The 25,067-nt window shown below is 46.8% G+C and overlaps 1 protein-coding gene across 4 annotated transcripts; it reads left to right on the top strand.

The window, feature by feature from the left end:
• The first annotated feature begins 15 nt into the window (after positions 1-15).
• CPSF7 (cleavage and polyadenylation specific factor 7) lies at positions 16-23,457 on the top strand. Of its 4 annotated transcripts, XM_042906112.1 has the most exons (11): positions 16-93; positions 705-823; positions 7,607-7,825; positions 8,650-8,753; positions 9,139-9,311; positions 12,129-12,284; positions 12,486-12,543; positions 13,047-13,165; positions 15,369-15,537; positions 16,189-16,356; positions 21,372-23,457. In XM_042906112.1, the coding sequence occupies exons 2-10, from the start codon at positions 770-772 to the stop codon at positions 16,349-16,351; spliced, it is 1,215 nt and encodes a 404-aa protein (XP_042762046.1). In that variant the 5' UTR covers positions 16-93; positions 705-769; the 3' UTR covers positions 16,352-16,356; positions 21,372-23,457. The 4 variants fall into 4 exon arrangements, with proteins under 4 accessions (XP_042762046.1, XP_042762045.1, XP_042762043.1 ...); XM_042906111.1 differs by having other exon boundaries at positions 9,139-9,284; positions 12,129-12,543; XM_042906109.1 differs by having other exon boundaries at positions 12,129-12,543.
• The last annotated feature ends 1,610 nt before the right edge of the window (positions 23,458-25,067 follow it).

Genomic DNA, 25,067 nt, shown 5'->3' with positions numbered 1-25,067 from the left:
GCCAGCGGCGGGGGGGGGCGGGACCTGGGACCGAGAGCGGTTCGCGCGCTTCGGGCCTAGTCCGGACTCGCCGCCGCCGCCGCCATATTCCCGGTAACGGGGGCGCGCGGCCGGGGGCCGGCTGGGCCGGAAGAGGGCTCGGGGCCAGCGCTGAAACTGGGAGGGGGTCGGTTGAGTTTGGGGCAGCCGGAGTCGGCGGGCGGAGGGAGGCGCGGGCCTTTGAGGGAGGAGGCCGAGGGCGCCGGGCCGAGTCTGTGGGGAGGGAGCGGGGCGGGCCTAGCCGGGGGCGAGGACTGGGCCTGGGTGGGGAGCGAAGGCGGCTGGAGCTCCGCGACCCGCAGGGACGCAAGCCGGGGCCGCTCTGGGGCCTAGGCAGGTGCGGCGGGCTGGGGCAGCGGGCTTCGCCGCGGTCGTTCTTCGCAGCGCCGTCCCAGGGCCCCTAGGAGCAGAGGCCTGGACTTTCCCGTCGCGCCGCGGGCAGCTGCGGCGCAACTCGGGTCGGGCCCGAGGGTGATGGGCAGCGAGCCCCGCGAGCCCCGGCGGCCTGGGAGAGCGAGGGGCGGCGCGAGGCCGGGGGCGGGGCGGAGCGGGTGGGACCGAGCTTGGGCTGCCGGGATGCTGCGTCTCTGGAGACGGGAGGTTGGCAACCATTGCTCTCCTCCCAGCCCGGGACCCTCACGCCTTCTAACTCTTGCCTCTTCCAGGATACCGCAGTGGCATCTTTCTTACTTGGTCGGTTCTCCGGGCTCGCGATCTTCCTTCCGGAGCCATGTCAGAAGGAGTGGACTTGATTGATATATATGCTGACGAGGAGTTCAATCAGGTGAGGGGTCATCGGGAGCATGGGCTTGTCCTGGATCAGCCGAGGAATCACTTTCCCCAAACTTGCGGTGGTTCCAGGCTATGGCAGTCTTTGCTAGGCCTGAACATCCCTCTGTAGGGTCTAAAATGTTTCCTCTATCAGAGACTTTCGAGACTTCTGACCGTTCCGCTTTATGTTAATTTTAAGCCTCCAGGCTTAATTTTACAAGCTTTGATTTAAGAGCAAATAAAAATCAGGTTTAATAGAATGGGGATCAACCTGTGGAACTTGCTCCCCCAGGAGGCCAGAGTTGGGTGCCAGTCTGCTCAGAGACTGAGCACACTTAAAAATCAGAATTATGTTTGCTGTAGGATTCGTGAAGACAGTGTTCATACCCGTTCCTTTGTGACTCTTTCAAACGGCAGCTGGAGAAATGTAGTCTCCTCCTCCGTGAGGCAGTGCAAAAGCACACTATAAAAGATACTTGAACAATTAGTCGCAGCTCCATTCTGACTGTTCTGGGTTTTACTTCTTCCTGTAAGTAGTTTGACTCCAGTCTTCAGCGGTGCGTAGGCATTTTGGTGTAATAAATTTTATTTTATTGTTGAGTCTCATTGTTTTGAGGGAAAACCAGTTAAAAAGCATGCATAGACCTGTGGATTTGTTGATCTCTTTATGTTACGTCGAGGAACATTACATGGTGATTTCCCTTGAAACAGTGATATATTGAGGTCAAGCTCAAGAATGTTCTGAAGTCTCTTTTTATTCTATTTTTTTGATAAATTCTACCAAACATTCATTCATTTATTTATTTAGAGGGCGTGCTAGTGGAAGAGAGGGGCAGAGGGAGGGAGAGAGTGTGAGAGAGAGAGAGAGAGAGAGAGAGAGAGAGAATCTTAAGCAGGCTCCACATTCAGCGCAGAGCCTGAAGTGGGACTTGATCCCATGACCGTGGGATCATGACCTGAGCCAAAATCAGGAGTCAGTCACTCAACCAACTGAGCCACCCAGGCACCTCTCAAAGTCTCTTTTTAAAACTTAGTAGTATCTTGCCTGGATTGTTTTCAGGACCATTTTACTTGAGTAAACTTGTTCTTTCATTGGTGTCTTTCAATGCATACACACAAGAACCTGGAAAGAGGGTAAAAAGAAGAGACTAGGGAAGGAGACTGCCCTGGTTGGACCCTGACTTTTATACAAGGCAACAGAAGAGGTTCTGTACGCTTGGCAAAAGTTTGCGTTAAAAAAAAAAAAAAATTAACACGTTATGCCATTTTAACATGGAGATGTTAAAAATACAAAGCTAGAGAGAATAGTATAATGATCTTGTACCCATCGTACAGCTTCATCAGTTATACTTTTTAATAGTCATTTTCCCACGTCTCCTCAGGTATACTGGAGTCATCTACATGTTGATCTAAATACATGAAAAAAATTTTTAAGCTCAAACAAGTCAAATAATTATGGATGAATAGAAAGGTTCAGTATATCAGTTTAGTTACAACCATTGTTTTCCTGAGTTTTCCATATTACTTTGAATCAGACCTTTACTATTCTTTACAAGTTATGGGTGGTTTTCATTTTTTTGTTTTGTTTTTAGTACATGATAGGAAGGATAGTTATTAATAAAAACCCTTTTTCCCCCCCTTAATTTTCTTCTCTATAGGTAGATAACCATGCTGGTGAATCACTTTGAGAAATGAGCAGAACAGGATAGGTCTCGTCACATTTGGTCTTAGAAAATGGAATTTCAGAATTTCTTAAGCAGTATAACTTACAGGGTATAGTCAAGGCACAGACCTTATCCAGTGGTCGCTGCCGTGTCTTTGGCCTCAACAATTTGTTCTCCTGTGTCTTTAGTTAAAAAAGACCTGGGGCGCCTGGGTGGCTCGGTCGGTTGAGCGTCCGACTTCAGCTCAGGTCATGATCTCACGGTTCAGGGGTTCGAGCCCCGTGTCGGGCTCTGTGCTGACCGCTCAGAGCCTGGAGCCTGTTTCCGATTCTGTGTCTCCCTCTCTCTGACCCTCCCCCGTTCATGCTCTGTCTCTCTCTGTCTCAAAAATAAATAAACGTTTAAAAAAAAAAAAAAAAGACTTGTTTATGGGTGTAAGGCCAAAGATGGTGTGTGGAATCTAGTAGACGTTTGTATCAAATAGACAGTAATTAATGCTTGGCAAGTTGGAAGAAGTACAGATTTTGAATATCATGTCCGTTTATGGAAGGTCCAGGGAGGAGTGCTCCTCTCATGAGTAAATTTTTGGTAAAGCCGGTTTTAGTGTAATTGGGAGGCTGCTAAAGAAATGATTAAGGTTTTGTTTGGCAAGCATTGTAAAAAGCAAGGTTAGACTGAAGACAGCCAGTACAGATTGTGTTTTAGAATGTTTTAAGAATATTACGGATTCATCCCAAGCTCAAGAACCCATGCTCGAGAACCTTGTCACATGGTACTCTGGTCCCCAGGCAAAATGAACAGTTTCTAGATGGAACCCTGTGGTGCTGACTCCCTGATCCCCTGTAGCGTGCTATAAAAGCCTCTTTTTGCCGAACTGCTTTACTGCTGTCACATCGGGAGTCTTGAAATTCACAGCTGCTCTCTTGGGCTGGGAGGTACTCTGGAAAAGTGAGTGAGAGCTGCCGCTTTGCTGAGTGTTTCTCTCTGTTCCTTGTGCTAAGCAAGGTGCTTTGCACACTACCCAGTTCTCTTTGCTATTTCCATCAAGTATTTATTGAGCAATTTCTGTTTGCTAGGCACTGTGTCAAGACCAGTGAGGGAATGGGGAACAAATGGATCCCTGTGTTCAAAAGACGTTCCATTCCTGGCGGTTGAGGGCAGTGGATAGTGGCAAGGAAGGCAGGCATGAGGTGAGGACTGGAGACAGTCGTCATAAAGCCAAAAACTTTGAGCTTTAGTTACAATTAAAAGGAACATTGAGTAGGTTGCTTTGAGAAAAATAAATGCTAACCTTCCTTCTCTCGGATATCAGGAAAAGGGGGTTGGAGGGTAGAAACATGGAACATACAGGTGGAGAGGTTCTTCCTTAAATTCAGAATCATGCAAGTTGTTTTTTATCTAAAGAGCTTCTTGAGACCGTCACAGTTCTTCCTATACGATTAAACACAAAATTCTTCCTGATGTAATCAGTTTCGAATACGAATACATACTTTTTAATCTCCCTGGAACTAAACCTTTGGCATCAGTGCACATAAAACATTGTATTTTTCCCTTAATTTGTAGAATTAGATTCTGCTTTAACCTAATTCAACACTGAGTAAATCGCCAGCTCCTTTGGTAATCAGAAAAACTCCAAGGCCTTATCTGTTTTTCTCTTACCAGCTCAAGAACTTAAAATGAATTGGTGTTGCTAGTAGACTTAAATTCAAACACAACTTGATACGTTGTTTCTTCAGCAGACTCCTCCACAGGCCTGCTCTGTGCATCAGAACAGTTCCCAGGTTCTATGGCCCAGAGAAACCATTTGAATCTTGTGACAGTTTTGGATTCATTGAATCCTTTTGTGCTTCTTAAAGTGGTAAGGTAATCATGTACAAGGTTTTTCAGGATTTGAGTCTTACCGTGTTCTCTAAGGGTCCCTAAAAGAGTAGATTGTTTGCCTAGGCTTGCGGTACGGGAGGTTTCCTGGTCACGTGTGTGATCTCTGAGCTGGCCCAAATCTGCACGCTAGTTCACTACCCAAGTATCAGTGGTGATTTTTGTATTACAACTTTTAGATTCGCATCTCTGAATCACAGTGCCGGAAGGAATCCTAATTTGGTTCCACTGAGTATCCAAGATGGTGTGTTTCTTTATTCCCTTTAAGTTCCATTTCAAAATCGTCGATTTAAATTTAAGAAGTGGGGTGCTTGGGTGGCTCAGTCCGTTAAGCTCCCAACTTTGACTCAGGTCATGATCTCACGGTTCATGAGTTGGGGTCCCACGTCAGGCTGTCTGCTGTGAGAGTGGAGCCCACTTCGAATCCTCTGCCCCCCTCTCTCTGCCCCTCCCCTGCACACACTCTCTCTCTCTCCTTCTCAAAAATAAAGAAACACTCAGTAAATAAAGAAGTGAATTTTAAAAGCGCCCTGGTGTGGACTATTGCTCTCTAAGGATTAGAACGTTGAAGAGGCTCAAGCGGTTTCCATCTTCTTCCTTTGAACCACAAGGGCGTATCACCATACTTAGTACAGGAATAAGGAAATAAATGATTTTGTCTAGAGTTGCAATTCCTGAGACATAATAGCTGTGAAGTATTTTACGCACATTGTGTTTGTCAAGTTTTTAGCCCTTCGCTGTACTCCCCTTATTATCCCCCCTGTGCTCTCCAGTGTTAGCTTCTCTTCCTGTTCTTTACATACTCTTTATGGAAGATCCTTATTTATAAATTGACTCTCTAGAACAGTCTTTTTGTGCTTATTTATCTCATTAATTCCTTTTCTTACTTACAAGTCGCCTCCAAAAAGGTCTGTCTTGGGGTGCCTCAGTTAAGCATCCAACTCTTGGTTTCAGCTCAGGTCATGATCTCACAGTTCATGAGATCGAGCCCAGAGCCCAGCTCTGTCAGCGCAGAGCCTGCTTAATTCTCTCTCTCTCTCTCTCTCTCTCTCTCTCTCTACCCCTCTCCCGCTCACGTGTGCTCTCTCTCTCTCAAAATGAATAAACTTTAATTTTTTTTTCAGTATTCTTTATTTTTGAGAGGCAGAGAGAGAGCGCATGTTGGGGAGGGGCAGAGAGAGAGGGAGAGACAGAATCGGAAGCAGGCTCCAGGCTCTGAGCTGTCAGCACAGAGCCCGATGCGGGGCCCGAACTCACGAACCGTGAGATCATGACCTGAGCCAAAGCCGGATGCTCAACCGACTGAGCCATCCAGGCGCCCCTGAATAAATAAACTTAAAAAAAAATAAAAAGGTTATTCTCTTTTGCCATCCTATTTCTGATGTTTTAGCAAGTGTATACACTCCTCTTATAGGGGTTTTTAGGGTATTTGTACTATTTGGAGTTATTTACATGCCTCAGGGAGTGGAACCCTTTCCCCTTCACTACCAGAACAGGCCGGTAATGCTATTTTTGTGTGCACGTTCTTCCATTGTTCTTCAGATGAACTGAGGAACTAGAAAATTGTTTCCAGAAGTTTGTGATGGTATATAGGTCTAGGAATGAATCTGGTAGTGAGTCTCGTCTCTAGTCTCATTTTAGAATCTGCAGTTGTGATGGAATTGAACAGAGAAAGTTACTGGAACTTCCTATCCTGAGTTACATCATAGGAAGTGCTGTCCTTCAGAGAACTAGACAAGTTACCTAACGTAGGTTCTTCTTTGTTTCCTTTTTAAAAACACAGCAATGACATGATGAGCTGTAGTTCCCCTCAAACACTTTGAACTTCTGTCTGTCATGTTGGCAGCAGCATCTTTAGCATGGTCGGGATGTTTTCGAACGTTCTCTGAGAAAACACTGATCCTTAAAAAGAGCTCTCTGAGATAACATTGCAAAATCTGAAACGTTGAGGTCACTTGGCAGTAGTTCTTGTGGTTTTAGGATTGGGGGTATATAGTGTTAACTTAGGCTGCTGTAACAAAATACCGAACACTTAGTGCTTATAAACAACAGAAATGTATCTCCCTGTTCTGGAAACTGGAAGACTAAAATCAGGTTTGGGTCTGGTGAGGGCCCTCTTCTGGGTGCAGAATGCCAGCAGGCTGAGCAGGGATACAAAGCAGGCATGCTTTCTCTTGGCTTTTATATGGGTACTAATCCTTTTCACGAGGGTTCCCCCTCAAAACCTCATTTAATTTCGGTTATCTCCCAAAGGCCCCTCCTCCTAATACCATCACACCGGGGAAGAGGGTTTCAGCGTATGCACTTTGGAGGGGCCACAGGCATTCAGTCCGTAACAGCAACATATCACATACACACAAAGTACATTTCACGTGTCTTTCAGAGTACGTGTCCACATTGTAAATGCTAACCGTGACACAGTTTGTGACATGGGTGCTTGGCCTGTTTTCTGCCCTTCTGTTTTAGAGAATTTCACTGTTTTTGTGTATCATTGAATGTCTTTGGTGTTCCTCCCAAAAGTCTCTCATATAAGTGTCATAGTAATGTATTGGATCTGCATTGTCATTTGAGAAATAGTAAGGGAAAATCTCCCAGAGTTATTCCTCTCCCCACCCCCCTTTTTTTTAATGTTTCTTTGGTGGTTAGTAGAAAGACGGGATTGTGGGCTGACTGAGTTTCAGAGCCTCTCTAAATCATTTGTGTAAATGTAAAAGTTTAAACCAGTAACTCCCAATTCTTTCTTGCGTTCTAGTTTCCGCCTTCATATGCTTTTTCCTTCTAAATGAATGTACTGTCTTTCTGATTAAATAGAGTAGTAAGTTTTGTGTAGCTCTTGATCGTGGAAGCAGCATGAGATGGTGGAAGTAAGTTTTCATTGCTGTGTCTTCGATGTGGCCTTTAGAAGCTGCCCTCTTTGGTAGCTGTAGCAGGTGCATCTTTATGCATTCTTAGTCTGCTTGTTTAATCACCGTGACTTTTTGATTCTCACAGCTGGCTGAAGCTGGACACGTCGCAGACTACTAACAGGGTCTTAGAAGAAAAGCCTACAGAAGCATAATTCAATGAAATGGTTTTAAGTGAAATATTATTCTTAAAAGGAAATTATTCTTCCTAGTTTCCTGGAGTAGGACAAAGAAGTTTTACATGTTGTTTTATGAAGCATTTGACCGTGGATTCTAAGTGAACTAGAATGAAATAGAACGAACCCAGTGGAAGGTCTGCAAACCCACCTTTGTCAACCCCTCATCTCTTAGGACCCGGAGTTCAACAATACAGATCAGATTGACCTGTATGATGACGTGTTGACAGCCACCTCACAGCCCTCAGATGACAGAAGCAGCAGCACTGAGCCACCTCCCCCTGTTCGCCAGGAGCCGTCTCCCAAGCCCAATAACAAGAGCCCTGCAATCCTGTACACGTACAGTGGCCTGCGTAATAGGCGAGCTGCTGTCTATGTGGGCAGCTTCTCCTGGGTGAGCATGGGGAACCAAAAAGGCCCCTGGGTAGGCTGGAGGGAGAGCACTGGGAGGTGATGGCATTTTCAAAAACCACTGTTGCACTGTTTTGTGCTCTGATGGGGTTGGATTTCTTTTTCCTGGGATCAGGTTGGATTGATCTCTGAAAGAGAACTATCCTGAGGACGTACTGGTGCCGAAGAAAGCAATGATTAAGTGGGTAGTTGCTTTTTCTGCCATCTTGTTAATGCCCCTGACCCTGGGGCTTTATGTCCAGTAGGGTCATCTGTGGGATGAGATTTCAGAATGAGCACCTTGAACTCTTGGTGGTCATTAGACGGTCCTTTGATAACGATGGGTGACAGGGATCAAAGACCTTGATAGTTGTAGTATACTTGGGGTAGGTGGTGATTGTGGTTCTGCAAAAGTTCTTGTATAACATGTTTTGGGACTGGTAGAGGGAGAGCCCAAATTAGAAAATGAACATACTCCTGACAGTGGTCAAACTGTAGCCTGTCAGCTCTGTAATTAAAGCTGCTAATAATCAGTGTTTGAACCGATGACCAGCCAGCCCAAATGGCAGTCAAAGTTAAAATAGGTTTTAATCTTCTTAATCTCAAAAGACGGGGATTGGGGAGGGGGTGGGAAGTTTTGGGATTCTGTATGGATGAGGATAAGAAGAAAAGCCTGCACTAATTGAAATGTTGATGGGCTTTAGGGTTTCTCTGGGAGGTCGTGGTTGTGACTAGAATCGTAGGTTTGGTGAAGGGGTTTGGGACATTCTAGGTGGGGCGGGGGTGTAGCTGTTGACATTTCTTCCTTTTCCATCTTGCCGGCCCCAGTGGACTACAGACCAGCAGCTGATCCAGGTTATTCGCTCTATAGGAGTCTATGATGTGGTGGAGTTGAAATTTGCAGAGAATCGAGCAAATGGCCAGTCCAAAGGGTGAGGTCTGGATTTGAGAAGCCCCTTTTAGTTTGTCACCGTTAGGATAACAGATCTGCACTGTATTTTGACCCTGGATTTTAATCCCTCCTACCCCTGGCCAGGATTATTTCCTTGGTTTTGGCACACTGCTGTAGAATGGGGACCTAGCTGCAGCGTAACAATGTCCATCCATTGAGGGGCCAAGAAAGCTGATTTCTAATTCCGAATAAATAGGAAGATTAAAGGGTGACACCTTTTTATCAAGGGTGGTTTTGTATATGTTGTATTAGCAAGAAATCTTTCTTTTGCTTTACCAATTTTCACTAAAAGCGGAAGAGTGTTTCTTTGTCCCTCTCTTGTTCGGCTAGTAGATCTCACTCGTTTTCAATTTTTCTTCCCCAAGGTATGCTGAGGTGGTGGTAGCCTCTGAAAACTCTGTCCACAAATTGTTGGAACTCCTGCCAGGAAAAGTTCTTAATGGAGAAAAAGTGGACGTGAGGCCGGCCACCCGGCAGAACCTGTCACAGTTTGAGGCACAGGCTCGGAAACGTGAGTGCGTCCGAGTCCCAAGAGGGGGTACGTGGAGACCATCTGTCTGAAGGGGGGCAAGTTTGTGGGGTTGTTTGCTGTGTTGTGGGCTCTGCCTACGGTGTGGGGCGCGGGGGTGGGTGGCGGGGGTTATGGGTGGTGGCGCGGTCAGTTAGACCCAAACATGAGGCTGTGTACAAGAAAGAACACTGTGCTGAGAGGTAGGTTCAAGTTATAGTTTGGTTCTGCCACTAACTCATCGTGTGACCTTGGGCAAGTCACTTTACTGCTTAGGACCTCTTCCCTTCTCTGAAGTAGATACGTGATGTTCACAGTTCCTGTCAACTCTAAATTACGCGTTTCTATCTAAAAAATCCGTGTATGCGCTTAATTGTAACCTGTGCCCTCTGTTAATTAACAAGCAGCAGCCACCCTAATGTGTTGGTAATAGGCATAAAGATGGCTCTAATCTTGTCATAAACCTATGTTGGAAGGGTGCTCTGTAAGGAATCAACCAAAAGGAGGGCTGGAAAATAAGAATCTCACAGTGTTTTTCTCGCATTGTCTGGGGGAGAGGGTGCCCTTTCAGTGACCAGGTATTTTAGTCTGCTTGGCAGATCCTTCCCCCTAATAAAGCTGCATCATATTTACTACCTTAGCTTGATGATGGTATCACTTAAGTTCACCTTGCTCCCTTTGTTCTGATTCTGTACTCACCAAGCCACCTTCTGATACTAATTTGGTTTCCCAACTAGGCTCTCCTACTGGGAAGAGAATGCGCTGACCAGCCGACACAAGTATTCCGGTCTGCTTGGCAGTTATATTTCTCATTGTAAATTAATAAATTGGCATTCTGGTTTATGAATCAGTCTCTTGTGAGTTTGGTTAGCGTGAATCAGTTTCCTAGGGTACAATCACCCCTGGATGTACTGTTAAAATCGAGTTTCTGAACCTGCGAAACCTGAGGACCAGACCTCGGATTGTCCTGACCTCACAAGGTGCAGCCACCCTGCAAGGCCCTGCCTGAAGCCGCCAACTGGCTTTACTTTTCTTTTCTGACAGCGGGGGTGGCGGGGGAGGGGGACAGACTCACCGCCTACGTTCTGTCATTTCTTAGGTCCTGCTCTCAAGATAGCGCCTTGTATTGATTGATTGAACGTGAAAATCTGGCCACTTGTCTCTTGCATAGGAAAAACTGTTCTTTTAACTAGTTTGAGAGCCTAGATGGGTGTAGTGTGAGCTCCCATTGCTCTGGGTTAAAAGGCACACACTTTTCTTCCTTGACAACTTGAATTTTCAAGTTTCTGTTTCAGAGCCTTTATGTAATTCAACCCTCTTCTGACTTTCCTAAGATGCATAAATTGACAGTCGCATTAGGGATAACATTCCTACCTCCACCTGGCTGCTTACTCAGCGTTCCCGTTCTTTGCTGAAATAATGGTAGTGACCGAGTGGTGGTGGTCTGCTCTGTCATGCTGACAGACTTGGGCTCCGTTAAGTCACTGAGTACAGCTGGTGGACTTCCTCCGCCTAAAAATGGTTGCTGCTCTTGGGATTGTAGCCATAGATACAAAACAGAACCCGTGCAGAAGTGGGAGCAGTAACCGAGAAGATGGCGAACTTGCAGAGGATCACACGTGCTAATACCTCTTTCTTCGATTTGAGAGAACTCAGGGAAGAGACAAGCTGCCGTGTGTTTGAGGCACGAAGAGCACAAGTGTGCCGTGACAGGCACTGGTGGTACACTACGGTGAAGAAAGCTCGGTGGTTGCTGGGTGATGGACCCCCTCCCCCTGTCTTTGAACCTGGAGTCGTGTCTGCCAGCAAGTGTTAGTTTACAGAGCACTCTCCTTTCTGTCCACATTTGACTGCTAATGGCATCTCTGCCTCCCAGCAAGACCTTTAAGGCCGTGTGATCGTGTTCTTCTGTTCAATTCCACACTAACCAGGCTTGGAGGCGACTGTTAAATTGGGAGAGTGAACAAGTTTAACTGGGTGACTTGACAGTTTACGACCCCATTCCCAGCTGCGTACAAGCATGTTTGAGTCCCTGTTGTGCACAACACCATACCAAGGTGCTATGGTGATGTTCCCTGGTAGGCTGCCCTGTGGGGTACAGTGTTTGGGCCACTGAAATATAGTGGGAGTTCCCCAGGTATGAGGCTTGTTTTTCACTAAGCTTTTACTAGGAGTCCCTGCTCTCGGCTGTGTGCCTTCTGCTCGTTCTGTGGGCACATCTTATCTTGGCTTACCTCCCATTTTCTCCCTACCTCTCAACTTGACCTCCAAGGCTTCTGTGGTATATGTCTGTTCCCCGTCCCAGTGACTAGTTTTAGTATATGGTTGGAAGAAAATATGTCCCCTGCCCTCCCTTCCCTTTTCCCAAATTCCCTGGCCATGGTGCCACGGCAAAGAGAATTTCAAGTGTATGTTAGCACATTAGTCTAAGATCAGCTAGTCCTGGCCAAAGGAGAAGGGCCCTGGGATTTCACGTCTGCTTGAATCCAGCGGAACAGTCATGAACATACTTGAACAGGTCATTTTCTTGGGGGTTAATTAGGACCCTGCATTTAGAAATTGAAAGCAAATCTGAGGCTAAATTCAATGTAAAGCACTGAGAGTTCTGGATAAAGAGCATTCTCTGACAAACAGAACTAGAGTGATCGTGCTGTCTGGGTTTATGACTTAACTCGCTTGCCTTTTTTTCTGAGGCCAAAGAAAAGGGAGCCGATGATTTCATCTTCTTTCTCAGCTACCTGTCGCCTTCCTCAGTGTGGTGTCGGAGGACTCTTGCTGAAGGATGAGCTGGTCCCGTGGGTACGTGTAAAGCCTGGGCAGTAATGTTAGTTCTGTTTTGCTTCATAGGAATACCTCCACGGGCCCATTCCCGGGATTCTAGTGATTCTGCTGATGGACGGGCCACACCCTCTGAGAACCTTGTACCCTCATCTGCCCGTGTGGATAAGCCCCCCAGTGTGCTGCCCTACTTCAATCGCCCTCCTTCAGCCCTCCCCCTGATGGGTCTGCCCCCACCCCCAATTCCACCCCCACCCCCTCTCTCCTCAAGCTTTGGGGTCCCTCCTCCTCCTCCTGGCATCCACTACCAGCATCTCATGCCCCCTCCTCCTCGATTACCTCCTCATCTGGCTGTACCTCCCCCTGGGGCCATCCCACCTGCCCTTCACCTCAATCCAGCCTTCTTCCCCCCACCAAATGCTACAGTGGGGCCTCCACCAGATACTTACATGAAGGCCTCAGCACCCTATAACCACCATGGCAGGTAAGGACTATCTTGTTCCTTTCTGATCTGAGCCAGGTATAGTAGGGTAGACCATGTGTTAAGCATTTTGTTCTCCCCTGAGGAAGTAAGTGAGCGTGAATTCTTGTGTTTTCCCTTGTGGAAACTGTTGCCACAGTGTTGAGTCCTGGGAAGTAGTTAACCATCTGATAGGTAACATTTTTTATTTGGTGTTTTGGTTGCATCTTAGTCTCTTGACCCAAACCATGCCTTTCACATCCCTTTTTAAGGAGCTTGATTAAATTGAGCGCCATAAGTGGCTATTAGGGATGCTGGGAATGCCTAGTGCTATTGGGTCATGCCAAAGTTACAAAAGAACACGATGTCAGTCCTGTCCTTGAGGAGAATGTGAACACATAAAATATGAACAGGGTGAGAACCACTTAAGACGTTCTATAGGAGAGCACGATTAAGTGACATCGTACTGTAGGGTGTGGTAAAGATCATAAGGGGTGTGGGCAATCAGAAATGTTCTTTCTGTGCAGCCGAGACTCGGGCCCTCCGCCCTCCACAGTGAGCGAAGCAGAATTTGAAGAGATCATGAAGCGAAATAGAGCGATTTCCAGCAGTGCCATTTCCAAAGCGGTATCTGGAGCCAGTGCAGGTAACTCACCCTTACCTTTGCTGTCTTCTCCTTACCTTTGGTTTTCCCAGGTTTTGTCATTTCCATTGGCAGGAAGTTCAGTAAGATAAAGTTGGAGCACTGTTAGAGTCTCAAGAGTGGCACATTTTGAGAAGCAGAATATATAACCTGATTTTGTGGCTTTGCAGAAGCTCCACTGGTGTTATTTATTGAACCTGTACCTAAACCTGCCCCATGAAAACAAACTTCGTGCCTAGGTCATAAAGGACTAATAATACCTCATCATAGTATTTGTTGTAGAATGAAATTCCTGGCCTCGTGGAGATCTCAGCGGTTGATCAGGGGATCTAGTGTCTGCAGTGCCAAGTGTAGACCCTGGGTTTTTAGGACTCATGCCCCAGCTAGATGTGGTTTGTTATGGAATCTCATTATATCCGGGGGTCTTGGCAGAACTGGTGGCCTCCACGTAGCCTATCCTAGAAATAAGGAGGTCTGTTGGGTGTCATCGTAAGACAGGATATGCCCTAATGGCTGACTTTGGCCCTGCTGTCAGCAATCAGTGGGCAGAACCAGAAGCTGTGACTCTGAGAGCCCCGGGCATGGAATCTTTGGTTCTTTATAGAGTTCTGGTCTGAGTTTCACATTATGATATTAGTCATATTCACTTCCTTCTTGTGAGTTTCCCATTTGACGTAAATGTAGACCGTCAGGTCTAAGAAATAGGTTAACAGTAAATATTGTCTGTTTTCTGTAATTTCTCATCTCTGGCTGCCAAATTTGAATCCACAGAGTAGATTAAAGACAGGAAATATTTTATATATATATATTTCTTACTTCTTTTTTTTTTTCCTCCCCAAAACATTCATTGACATCTGAATGATTTTTAAATTAGAAAGTAATCAGTGCTCATTGTAACTAAAGTCAGATATATACAGAGGAGTATAAGGGAAATAATCATTGTTCTTCCTTACCAACTCCTTCACTTTGAGATGATCAATAACTGAATCTCTATCTCCCTCCCTTTTTGTTGTTCTCATTCCAGTCATTCAAACCACAAATACTTATTGAATGCCTACAAAATAAGCAAAAATTCCCCACCCCGGTAGAGCGGACAGCCTGGTGTGCCTGGACCTCTACAGAATCACAGTTCCTCCTCAGCTTCTGTTCTGTTCTTACTGCCTTGCACAGAGGAAGCTACCAGTCCTCCTCATTGGACCCCTGTCTGGTTTCATGCTTCCCTCGCATTGTCTTCTGTCTGTAATGCACTTGACCTAGCTTGGGAAAGCATCGTGCAAGTACCCAGCCCATGACCACTATCCCTGAGCCAGGCATTGCTCATATTTGGGGAATGAAGGGGCTGGTTCTTGATGGCAGCGTAACTTAAAAATGTATACGCACACACACTACGTGTAGAAGTGTTAGGTACACGTTACACACATGTGTACACACATCTGATTATAGATTTAAAATAATTCAGACTTAGAAATGTGCATTGTTAATAAATGAAAGTCCTCTATACAAGGACTACCACCAAGACCATCTACAATTTAGTGTCAGATTTTTTTTCTGTGCGTATAGGACAGCATACATGTAATTTTTATTTTTACAAAAATGGAATACTGTTTTGCAACTTTTTAAAAATTAATACATCCTGGACATCTATCAATATGTACTAATACCTAACATTTATTGAGCCCTTACTGTGTGCCTGGCACTGTGCTAAGCGCTTTATGTGGATTACTCTGTTTACCTACAGATTTATCTTATGCTTTTTAACGGTTATGTAGTGTTCTATAAAACCAATGTCCCATAATTCATATAGCCAGACCCTACTGAAGTCGTGTCTAGTTCTTTGACAAAATAATGCCTAAACATACGTTGTTAAGCATACATACTTGTGAAGAGAAGTAGAACATTTTTAGAATTGCTGGGTCGAAAAGTATGCACGTTGTTTATTTTAACGGATATCGTCCAGTCGCCCTCAGACAACCACGCACCAGTTTGTACATCCACTAGCAACATCTGAGAACGTCAGTCTGATTCCAGACCATTGGAATATAGGTGCCGTCCAGCTTTATACCTGCCACTTCTGCTTCGCCCATTTTACCATGGTTCTGTGGGACAGCTAGTTACTCTTGATTTGTGTCCTCCTGAGTTCTCCCTTTGGTCCCGATAGTCTACTGCCTCTGCTCATCGTTGGCCTTTCCCATCCGTCCCCTGTCAGGGGATTACAGTGACGCGATTGAGACGCTGCTCACAGCCATTGCTGTTATCAAACAGTCCCGGGTCGCCAATGATGAGCGTTGCCGTGTCCTCATCTCCTCTCTTAAGGACTGTCTTCATGGCATTGAAGCCAAGTCCTACAGTGTGGGTGCCAGCGGGAGCTCATCCAGGTGAGTTGTTGGTTGCTTCCGCGGCCTCCCAGCCCTGAGTAGCACTCTTCCAGGGATTGGCAGGGGGAGGAAAAGAGCCCAGGGGGTCTGGCAAGGCCCTGGCTGAAAGAGCAGATCTAGCCCTGTAACATCTTTAAGGGGAAGGAGTTAGTCAAACACCTGTGTTGACAAATGACGTGATGTCTGGAACCTGTGTTGGGTGAGGCAGTGGGCTATTTAGGAATAAAGATAGACTGGCATAGTTAAGAACGTGGGCTTTGAAGCCATACGTGCTTGGATTTGAATCTCAGTTCTGCTTCTAAGTACCTGTGTGACTTTGAGTATGGAAGTCACTCGGCTTTCCAAACCTCATTTTTCTCATTTTTAAAAAGGGGACAACAGTAGTACTTATCGTACCGACCTGTCGTAAAGATGAGGTGAGAGAAGCATGTAAAGCTCTTAGCACTGTGCCTGATACATTAGTAAGATCTCAACAAACTTGACTGTTACTGTTTCCCCAAAAAAAGCCGAGTCCTCAAAGAGCTAAATCCTCAGACATTGGGCCCATGCTAGAAAAGTGGTTCAGACAAATACCAGAAGACACCGAAACACAACACTCTTGGAAGGCGTGTGATAGGTCCTCCGAGTGAGGCTGAAGGATCTTTCTAATAGGAAAAGACATCGATCCCGAGAGAGGTCACCTAGCCGGTCCCGGGAGAGCAGCAGGAGGCATCGGGATCTGCTTCATAACGAAGATCGACATGATGATTATTTCCAAGAAAGGAACCGGGAGCATGAGCGACACCGGGATAGAGAGCGGGACCGGCACCACTGAGAAAGGTGGGACGAGGCCCTGTTCCTGGCTGCGGGACACCTTGTGTGAAAGGAAAAATACTTACGGCAAAGATTTTGCTCTCTCTCTTTAAAGCAAATAAAGGGGAAGGGAGGACTTTTGACTTAGGTAACCGGAAGTTGAGGAGGGCAGATTTGGGGCTCGTTTGGAGAAGACTCACCCTGAAATGGACCTGAGATTGTGCTGGTTTTGTCTGTGTCTTGTCTGCCTTAGGCTCGTACCTGGGAGACAGCATGGCGTCTGGGCTGAGAGCACAGTGTCTGCAGGCCGTATTACTTTGTTGTTGTTGTTGTTGTTGTTTTAACGTTTATTTATTTTTGAGACAGAGACAGAGCGTGAACAGGGGAGGGGCAGAGAGAGAGGGAGACACAGAATCTGAAACAGGCTCCGGCTCTGCGCTGTCAGCACAGAGCCTGACGCGGGGCTCGAACTCACAGACCGTGAGATCATGACCTGAGCCGAAGTCGGCCACTTAACCGACTGAGCCACCCAGGCGCCCCTGTTGTTGTTTTTAAGTTTATTTATTTATTTTGAGAGAGAGAGGGAGAGAGAGAATCCCAAACAGGCTACACACTTGGTGGAGAGCCATGCATGGGGCTTGAGATCTCCCGAACCGTGAGATCATGACCCGAGCCGAAACCAAGAGTCGGACGTTTTACAGGACGCTTAACCAATTGAGCCACCCAGGCACCCCTGTGGGCCTTATTACTTTGTTCTTCAGTTTCCTCATTTGGGAATGAAGATAATAAAAACAACTGTTTCCCCGAATTGTTGAATTCAGTGAGACAGTCCATGTAGAGCATTCAGCGCTCATAGGACTTGTCACATACCAAGTTCTCAATAGACGGTAGCCACTTCTGTTTTCACCTCACCAAACTTGCAAGTAAGAAATCAGAAGAACTGACCAAGACAAAAAGTAAGACCATTGCCTTCTTGTTAGTTTTCAAAAGGCACAGCATTAATGATTTTAAGAATTAATATCTATTAAAAAGATTTTGAAACTCAGGATACTTTAGTCAGCGGAGAAGGCTGATCTAAAAAAAATCATATTTAATGTAGTAGTGTGGAGGATACTTCAATGGAAGGATACATTTGTTTTGGGGGGAAAAAATCTCATTGACAGTCCTATGGGGTTTTTTGGGGGTTTTTTTTGTTTTTTTTTTTTTCCAAAGCAAAAGCAGAAGAATTGTGGGGGGAACTTTTTAACTCAGGTAATGGAGAAGTTGAGTAAGGGTAGGCTGGATCCAGGGGCTCCAGCTGTGCCCTCAGGACTTAATCCCTCCGCATGTCTCAACCCTGCTTTTTCTCGGTCTTCGTTCTCAGACAGACCTTGAGGGAAGGGGGCAGGGGCCCCATAGTTCCCAGTTGTGTCCTACCAGCTTAGTAATCCCAACTGAAAGAATACTTCCAATGAAGATTGTTTCTAGTCTATAAGCAGGCAGGAGTGATTGTTGATTCTCTTTCCGTGGAGACCTTTAACGGTAGTCTAGACTCTGGCTGGGATGGTGGTCTGTTCGTGGTTCCCGGAGGCTACTGAGTGACCCAGGTGACCGGGCACGGGGGGGCTCTTTTCAACATTGTGGTTTCCCGTCAAGTGTGTTACGAAGGTGTCCTGGGTTTTTTTTGCCAGTTTGGTTGGTCTGAAGTAACAGGGTGAGGAGGGGTGAGGTGAGGCTTAGGAGTGGTTCTGTCGTGTCTGAGGGGTGGCTGGATGGATGACTGGATGAAGAAGGGGAAAGAAAGCCTCCCGCTACCTGAGAGTGCCTGTGCTTCACACGCAGTGGTGGGACTGTAGACAGAAACTGTGGTGTTAGGCCTGCTGACAACCTGCTAACAAGAAAGTTCTGTTATGTGGTGCCGCCTTCTACTTTGTTGTTTGGCATTATCTGCCATTAATTTAAGCAGTTAGAGCTGGAAATTCTTTTCTGTCGTCTTTTGTAGGAGGCGAATAAGTGGGAAATGAAGAGTTAAACTTTTTAACTGCTTCCCTTCTTTTTTAGTTTTATTTTTGAGAGGTGGGAGAGGGGCAGAGAGAGGATCTGAAGCAGGCTCTGCACTGACAGCAGAGAGCCCGATGCGGGGCTTGAACTCATGAACGATGAGATCAGGACCTGAGCCAAAGTCAGGCAGTTAACCTACTGAGCCACCCAGGCGCCCCTCCTTCTCTGTTCTTAAACCACTTATTTATTCCACAAAATTTTAGAGTGCTTGAGATCACTGAAATCTAAGGTAGTCCACATCAAATCAACAGTTAGGCTGTGGGTTCCAGATACTTCTTTCTAGATTTTGCAACAGGTTGAGTTTGAGAAGGTGCCCATATATCTTCCAGAAAAACTGACTTGAGGGGAGGTGGAGCTGCTAATAGCTCTTGGCTAATTTGGCCTCAGAGTGGGCAGGAGAGCTAGGCATCGGGGTAGACCTTTGTCCCTGTCTCACCCTTCGGTGGCAGCGGCAGCATCCCCCTTCTCTTGTTTGAGCTAGCACAGTTGCTAGTGTTGCTGTGGGTCCAGTGTCCCCCCTTCCCCAATCCTGCTGCTCCCAGTGTAGGTCCTTCAGAGTGGAGACTAGGAGAACAGTGACGAGGGAGGCACTTGTCCGTGCAGAGCACGGATTGTGGTCTCTGGGGCTACCTTCGGTTCAGCAGTTAGAACATGTCCCTGCACGTCACCATTCCTGGTGGCTTTGCTTTTCACAGCCTTTTGATAGAGAACTTGTGAGGTCCACTGATAATTAGTACTTTGGGGACTGAACATCTGAACCTGAGACTTTAGCTGTCCTTTTGCTTCATTTCTCCCACCTGTAAAATGGGACTGTTTCTTCCATGAGGAGGGTGATTCCATTTGGATAACTGAAGAATCCCTTAACCCAGTACCCAGAAAAGTCATTTGGCCTGTGCAGGCCTATGACAAGACAAGGAAAAGGAACTCTGCGATGGGTTTTCCAGTTCCCCATTTTTTACCCCTTAGATACGTTGGTTATTCCCTCCGAATAACTAGTCCAAAGAACTGATTGAGACACCCCAAAAATGTCAGTTTCTCACATCCTCATCCTAAGGACTCTTCGTTCTATCTGCAGTCGCCAAGTTGTGACGTAGGAGGTCTCATGTTGGGGAGATGTACACGGGCCCGTATATCTGGAGAACCTTGCAGGTTCTATGTACAACACCTTTTAGTTAGAAAAGAATAGTGTTTATATTGTATAGACAGGTGTTTCCTGAGAGCAAAAGGTGTCTTCTGTCTAGAGGCAGCAATTCAACGGCAACCTTTTTTCTCCATCCTTCCTCAGGATGGACACCAGCACTGGGGCACGAAGTCTGATTGGCCCACTTTGGCTTCTGCCATCCAAACATTACCAGCAGATGTAACCATAACCTCTAAGAATTGGGTGCTACAGTTTACGTCTCCTGATGTACTAGTTATCCTTCATGTTTTGCTTTGTAGGGACAATTCCCAAATTACATCTCTTTTGGGGTATACAGGTGTATGCTTTGGAATTTGAGGATATTCTTAGGTAATCTGTGGCTTTGGCTTCAACTTCCTGTAGTTCTTGGCTATTGGCTCATTATTTGGGGCTATTATCCTATTTAAGATGGTCATTCTCACCTCGTTCCCATCCTCCTGGTCCAGTGAAAACTAAACATTGTGTTCAGTTTTGATCCGATGCAGAGATTCAGAAACCCCAATGGTGAGAAATGGAGAAGGCACTGAGGGCTTCAGTTTTCCCATATAGAAAATGAGACAGACATCTGCCAGCACAGGTATTTAGAGAAACCGGAAAACAGAGGCTTCTGTAACAGATTCTGAAGATCCCAAGCCGAAATAGTGCCATTTCAGAACGTAGAAGGATCAGGTAGCTTGTGGATGTGTTTTTCTCGGATAGCCCCTCTAGGTCACAGAAGTGCATACATAAAGAGGGAGCATTTGTGTGGAGGCTGTGTTGCTGGTTTGGCCATTAGTAGACATCCTAAGCCCAAATTTAATCTCCCTTTTTCCTGTTAGTGATTAATTTTGTCTTATATGGTCAGATTGATCCAGCTACCTCTCACCCGCCCCCCCCACCCCCCACTTACTGGTACTGCAGCATTGGAACAGAGTTGAACGTACTAGGGACCTTATAAGTTTGGTAGCGATGTGGCAAGTAGCTTAGCAGTACCTTACTGTTGGGCAGAAGTTCTTACTTGTGCTTTTGGGTTTCTTGGATGGTAACTGCCGATTCTTTTACTTCCATTCCTTGCTTTCTGTTGGGGCCTGGCCAGATCACTCTTGCTTGGTATCAGGATGCTTCTTGGTCCCTCACTCAGAGCTGTCATCTGGGTAAAGACTTAAAATCCCTTTAGTACAGCTTAGAACATCCCTGGCTCTTTGCACGTGGGCCTCCACAAGTGTTCTCGTAGACACTGGAGTCTGTTTTAAATGGGGCTTCTTTAAAAGAAAAGTATAGGAGTCTCCTGTGTAAGTACATGCTCCCTGACAGGGCCTCCTGGGTATTTGGAGTCAGTAGAGTTGGTCGTGTACCTGCTTGTTTTCTTAACCCTTGTGCCTCCCGTTTCCAGATGTTTACCCCTCCCCTTAAGGTAAGCTAGGACTTGCTCAAAATAGATTTTCTGAAACAGGCTTTAAACTCCCCATATTCCTTTAGAGCAGCTTTTCTTGAAATGCTGGAGTTTCCGTACTTTTCCAGCCAAAGCCTACTTTCCAATCAAACTGCTTTGAGAGCTCTTTTCATTGTCTGTTTCCCCCTAACCTCCAAGTGAGATGCCCCTGCTTTCTCTTTCTGCTCACCGTAGCTCCTGCAGCCTCTCCCTCGCTGCTCACAGTGCCGGACGCCCCCGGACAGTCTTGCCTGCTTGCTTGCACCCTCCCAGGCTTGCGGTCCGTGTATATGCGCTACTTCGTATGTGGTAACTTGAGAAAAATGCCAGTGTCGTTCATAGAAGCCCATCATTCGGAAAGTAACCTCTAACTTGCGTTTTCTTTCTTTTCTTCTGATGTTCTCATTGCAGGAGTCTGGTTGGAAGCAAATGTTTTTTTAATGGACTTGCATCTCCTCACCTTGATCAGGACTAAAGGACGGAGGCCACTCCACCCCTCCCCCTTCCTCCAAGCCCCTAACCCCCTTCAGACACCCAGGGAATACCCTCTGCCCTACAGGATTGAAGGTTGCCTGGCGGCCCTCCCAATCCCACACCTCCTGTTGGTCAGGGGAACGAACCTAAAGACTTCGTGTGGTTGGGAGGGGTGGCAGACAGGAAGAAAACATGTCCAGGCCCCTGGTCTCCATAGAGAATGGTGCTCGGTCCAAGGAAACGTAGGAGTTTCTGATTCTCCAGGAGCGGTTCAGTGGTGAGGTTGGCGGGAAGGCTCTCTTCCCAAAGAAGATGGATCCTCCCTGCAGGATCTAGGAGAGGGACTGGGTGCGCCAAAATACGCCCGGGGTCCTGCCCTCGGCACTAGGTTTGATGGGGCCAAGAGGGTCCAAACCCCTTGCTAACATACCACTTCTTTGTTTAACTCCTTTACCCTCCCAGCCCTTTGAGAGGGACCCTGAGAACAGAAATTCCCTTATGAGAAGCCTCTCCTGTTCTTGCGTTCCCCTCTTACGTATTGACGGTTGGTTTCCCTGACCTCCCAGAGGGCCGAACCTTTCCGGCCCCCTGCCGCCCAGCCGCCTCAGTGGACCTGCCCCTCCTAAGCAGAGAAGGCCCCTGAGGTCGCTTTCTGCCGGGGAGCCGGCAGCGCCACTTACCACCCTCTGCTGCTTCGTGCTTGGTCGCCTCTTGCAATAACCAGCTGTACTAGGTGTTCCCTTTCCTGGGGCTTTTCCATTTCACACGTGGAGCCCCTCCCCCAAGAAGGCTGCTTCCTTGTTTTAGAGGAAGATACTGCCACTGGGAGATGGGGACATCGGACCTCAGCAACGAAGAACCCTTGTGAAGTACCAGGAGGAGTGGGAGAGGAGGCAAGCTGGGCGAGAGAGAGCCTACTTCCATAGGCTTTTCTGTTTTCAGGTTCGATGTGAGCAGGGGCTTACATCCTCCAGGTACATACCTTTACTTACCGTGGGATAACCTGGCACTGGTAGGCAGGTAAAGTCACAAATGTGGTGTCTTTCCACCTTTTGACTGTTGACTTAATAGCTCCCCTCGCTCTACGTGGAGGCACTTCCTGCCTCTCATGGGGAGCAAGGAAGAAGTGGAGCCTGACTTGAATGAGTTCAGCTCAGCGTTCTAAGGACCACCACTCTGGGGGCCGTTTTCTACACAGGCAAATGGAATTGCTTTTCCCATAACATCTAAGTTGTGATGTGGTTGCTGCTGAAGGAAGAAGCGGCGACGGGGTCCTGCGGTACCCATGGGGCGATGGGGGCTGTTTCTGCCTGCATTTACAGGGCATGTGACATCCGACACGAGAAGAGACGTGGCGTGAGATGAGACTTGGCATGTGAGACGTAGGGTCACTGGAGACCCTTCTGGCTCAGAGGGGAGAGACTGAGTGGGACTGAACCCTTCCTCTGTTCCCTGCACGTTTCTGACATAGCCCTCAATCAGTCAGTGAGGGGTCCCCCCAGGGTTGGAGAGGCACATTCCCTTGGGACAGAGGCTACAGGTTTGTAGCTTTTTTCCCCCTGTCCCCCAACCCCATCCCCACCTCCACTTCAGAACACGGCCCCCCGCCCAACTGGCCAAGTGTTAAGTGATGTGCTTATCCTCAAGAGCAGCTCCGGGTGTCTTTTTAAAATGTAGAGAAAACCAAGTAAGGTGACAGTTTAAGGAAGAAAATATATAGAATACCAGAAAAGCCGTTTACCCGGAGAATTTTTTTCTCCCCACTTTTGTTTTGTTTTTACTCAATGACACAAATTTTAGTTTTATTTCCTGATAGCAAAAGGGAAAAAAAAAAAAAAAAAAAAAACCCAGCCCTCAAAAAAGCCAAGGCCCCGTCCCCCTGTTGTCGGTGATTTGTTTGTCTTTCTGATAGGTTGAAAATTGTGTAATAAACTTGATGACGCTGTCAATCTTTTATACTGCATTGTATTTTTTTCCTTTTGTAACAAAATATTTTTAAATAATAAATGGGGTGTGAGCTGTTTTATGGATTCTGCATTGAATAGATTTGTTGAGGTGTCTGGGACGTGGGCATGGGCTGATGGAGAGTCTGTGGGATGGTAGCGGAACCCTGAGCCCTCGGCCGGAATCGCCTGGCGGGCACCCGGGCGCCTGTGGTGCACCGAGGAGGCCTCTAGTGCAAACCTTTGGAAGTGCCCCCCTTGAGGCTTAGCCTTCTTCCTTAGCCATCTAACCTAGGGAAAGAAACATTCCAAGTCCTTTATCCTTTAAGATCCCTAAGATTCATGCTCAGAGTAAGGAGAACGTTCTGATGTTCTCACGCTCAGGAAGGGAAGATTCCTCTGCCCGGACTTAGGAAGTGTGCTCGCGGTGCCTGCTTCCACCATCTGTTTACCTGGCTGTTGACAGCAGCATAGCCTGTCTCCTCTGAGCTGAGAACAGCTATTCTGCCTTCCACACAGGGGTGTCTTAAGAATCAGAGATAACGTGAACGTGTTTTGGAAACTGGATTGCTGTCTAAACGTCGGGAAGTACACATTTGGAAAGTTCAGCCAAGTGTTGTGAGTCACTTCCTTGGAATTCCAGAAAGCCAGGTGAGCAAGAGGAGAGTCACATGTATAAAAAGATGAACCAGAGATCAGGTGATAGTGAATGAGTATTGGGACGAGCACAGGCAAGACTGGCATTAAAAAACACTTCCAGGGGGAGGGAGAGCCCCAGAAGCTCTATGACCAGAAGCAGCGTGAGGGAAGTAAGTGTGCTTAGTCCAGGCCAGTAACGTGGTCCCCTGCGTCTCAGGTACGTGCTGTGCTTGCTAAAAGTGCCTCTTCTCTGCCTGCATCCACTTCTACGTGAAATCTAGAAACCTACTTTTTATGCCCAGATGACTTTTATGTAAAGTAAAGCGTGAGGACTGGTGGCTTAGAGAAGGAAACACATCCTTCATCGAAGAGCTACCATGGTGGTACAGAAAGGGGTGACCTTTGGGTTACTCTAGGTTCAAATCCCAACTCTTACTTTTTAAGCTAAATGCGCTCAGACACAAGTTGACTTCACATTCAAGTTGATTTTCTGCCTTATAGGATCGCAGCATGGATTAAAATATACTCTGCCAGGCCCTGGATGGGACATAGTCTCCTACACATTGCTGTCAGGGTATAGAGCCAGAAACCTGAATCTGTGGGTCCAAAGTGCTTCCTGAACTGGGCCACGCCTCAGCCTCTAGAGATGGCCACTGCAGTCACTTGACAAGTTCTAGCCATGAGTGTGAATATCTGAGCAGGTCTCTACCAGCACCTGTGACCACGGCCTGCTCCTTCACTCAGGTCCTCTCCACTGTACCACACTGACCCTGAAAGGCTAGCTGTCCTCATTCCTGTCCTCTGCTGCCTCGGTGTCTGTTGAATGATGTTCTTTCTACTCTGGTGTGACTGCACCCGCACAGGTGGCTCCAACAAGCACCAGGAAGATTGAACATGGGTGGAGCCATACACAGGAAGCAAGAGGCACGAAGCTCCCAGATAAGCATGAAAAAATGAGGGGACTTCCTGTTGTAGCCTATCCCCATTTTCAACCACTCCTCATCCTCAAGCGGTACCTGTTGAAATAGAGTTTGCTTGATCTAAACGGAGA

The sequence above is a fragment of the Panthera leo genome, chromosome D1 (genome assembly GCF_018350215.1).
Source record: "Panthera leo isolate Ple1 chromosome D1, P.leo_Ple1_pat1.1, whole genome shotgun sequence".
NCBI lineage: Eukaryota > Metazoa > Chordata > Mammalia > Carnivora > Felidae > Panthera > Panthera leo.
The sequence above is the reverse complement of the archived record's forward strand: the minus strand, read 5'-3'. Positions and strand labels throughout refer to the sequence as shown.

Bases quoted from the DNA above. Each gene is read 5' to 3' on its own strand.
- CPSF7 (XM_042906109.1), top strand. From the start codon at position 770: ATGTCAGAAGGAGTGGACTTGATTGATATATATGCTGACGAGGAGTTC. The intron at 8,754-9,138 runs GTGAGGTCTGGA...TTCTTCCCCAAG, and splicing joins GCAAATGGCCAGTCCAAAGG to GTATGCTGAGGTGGTGGTAG. The intron at 13,166-15,368 runs GTAACTCACCCT...GTCCCCTGTCAG, and splicing joins GGTATCTGGAGCCAGTGCAG to GGGATTACAGTGACGCGATT.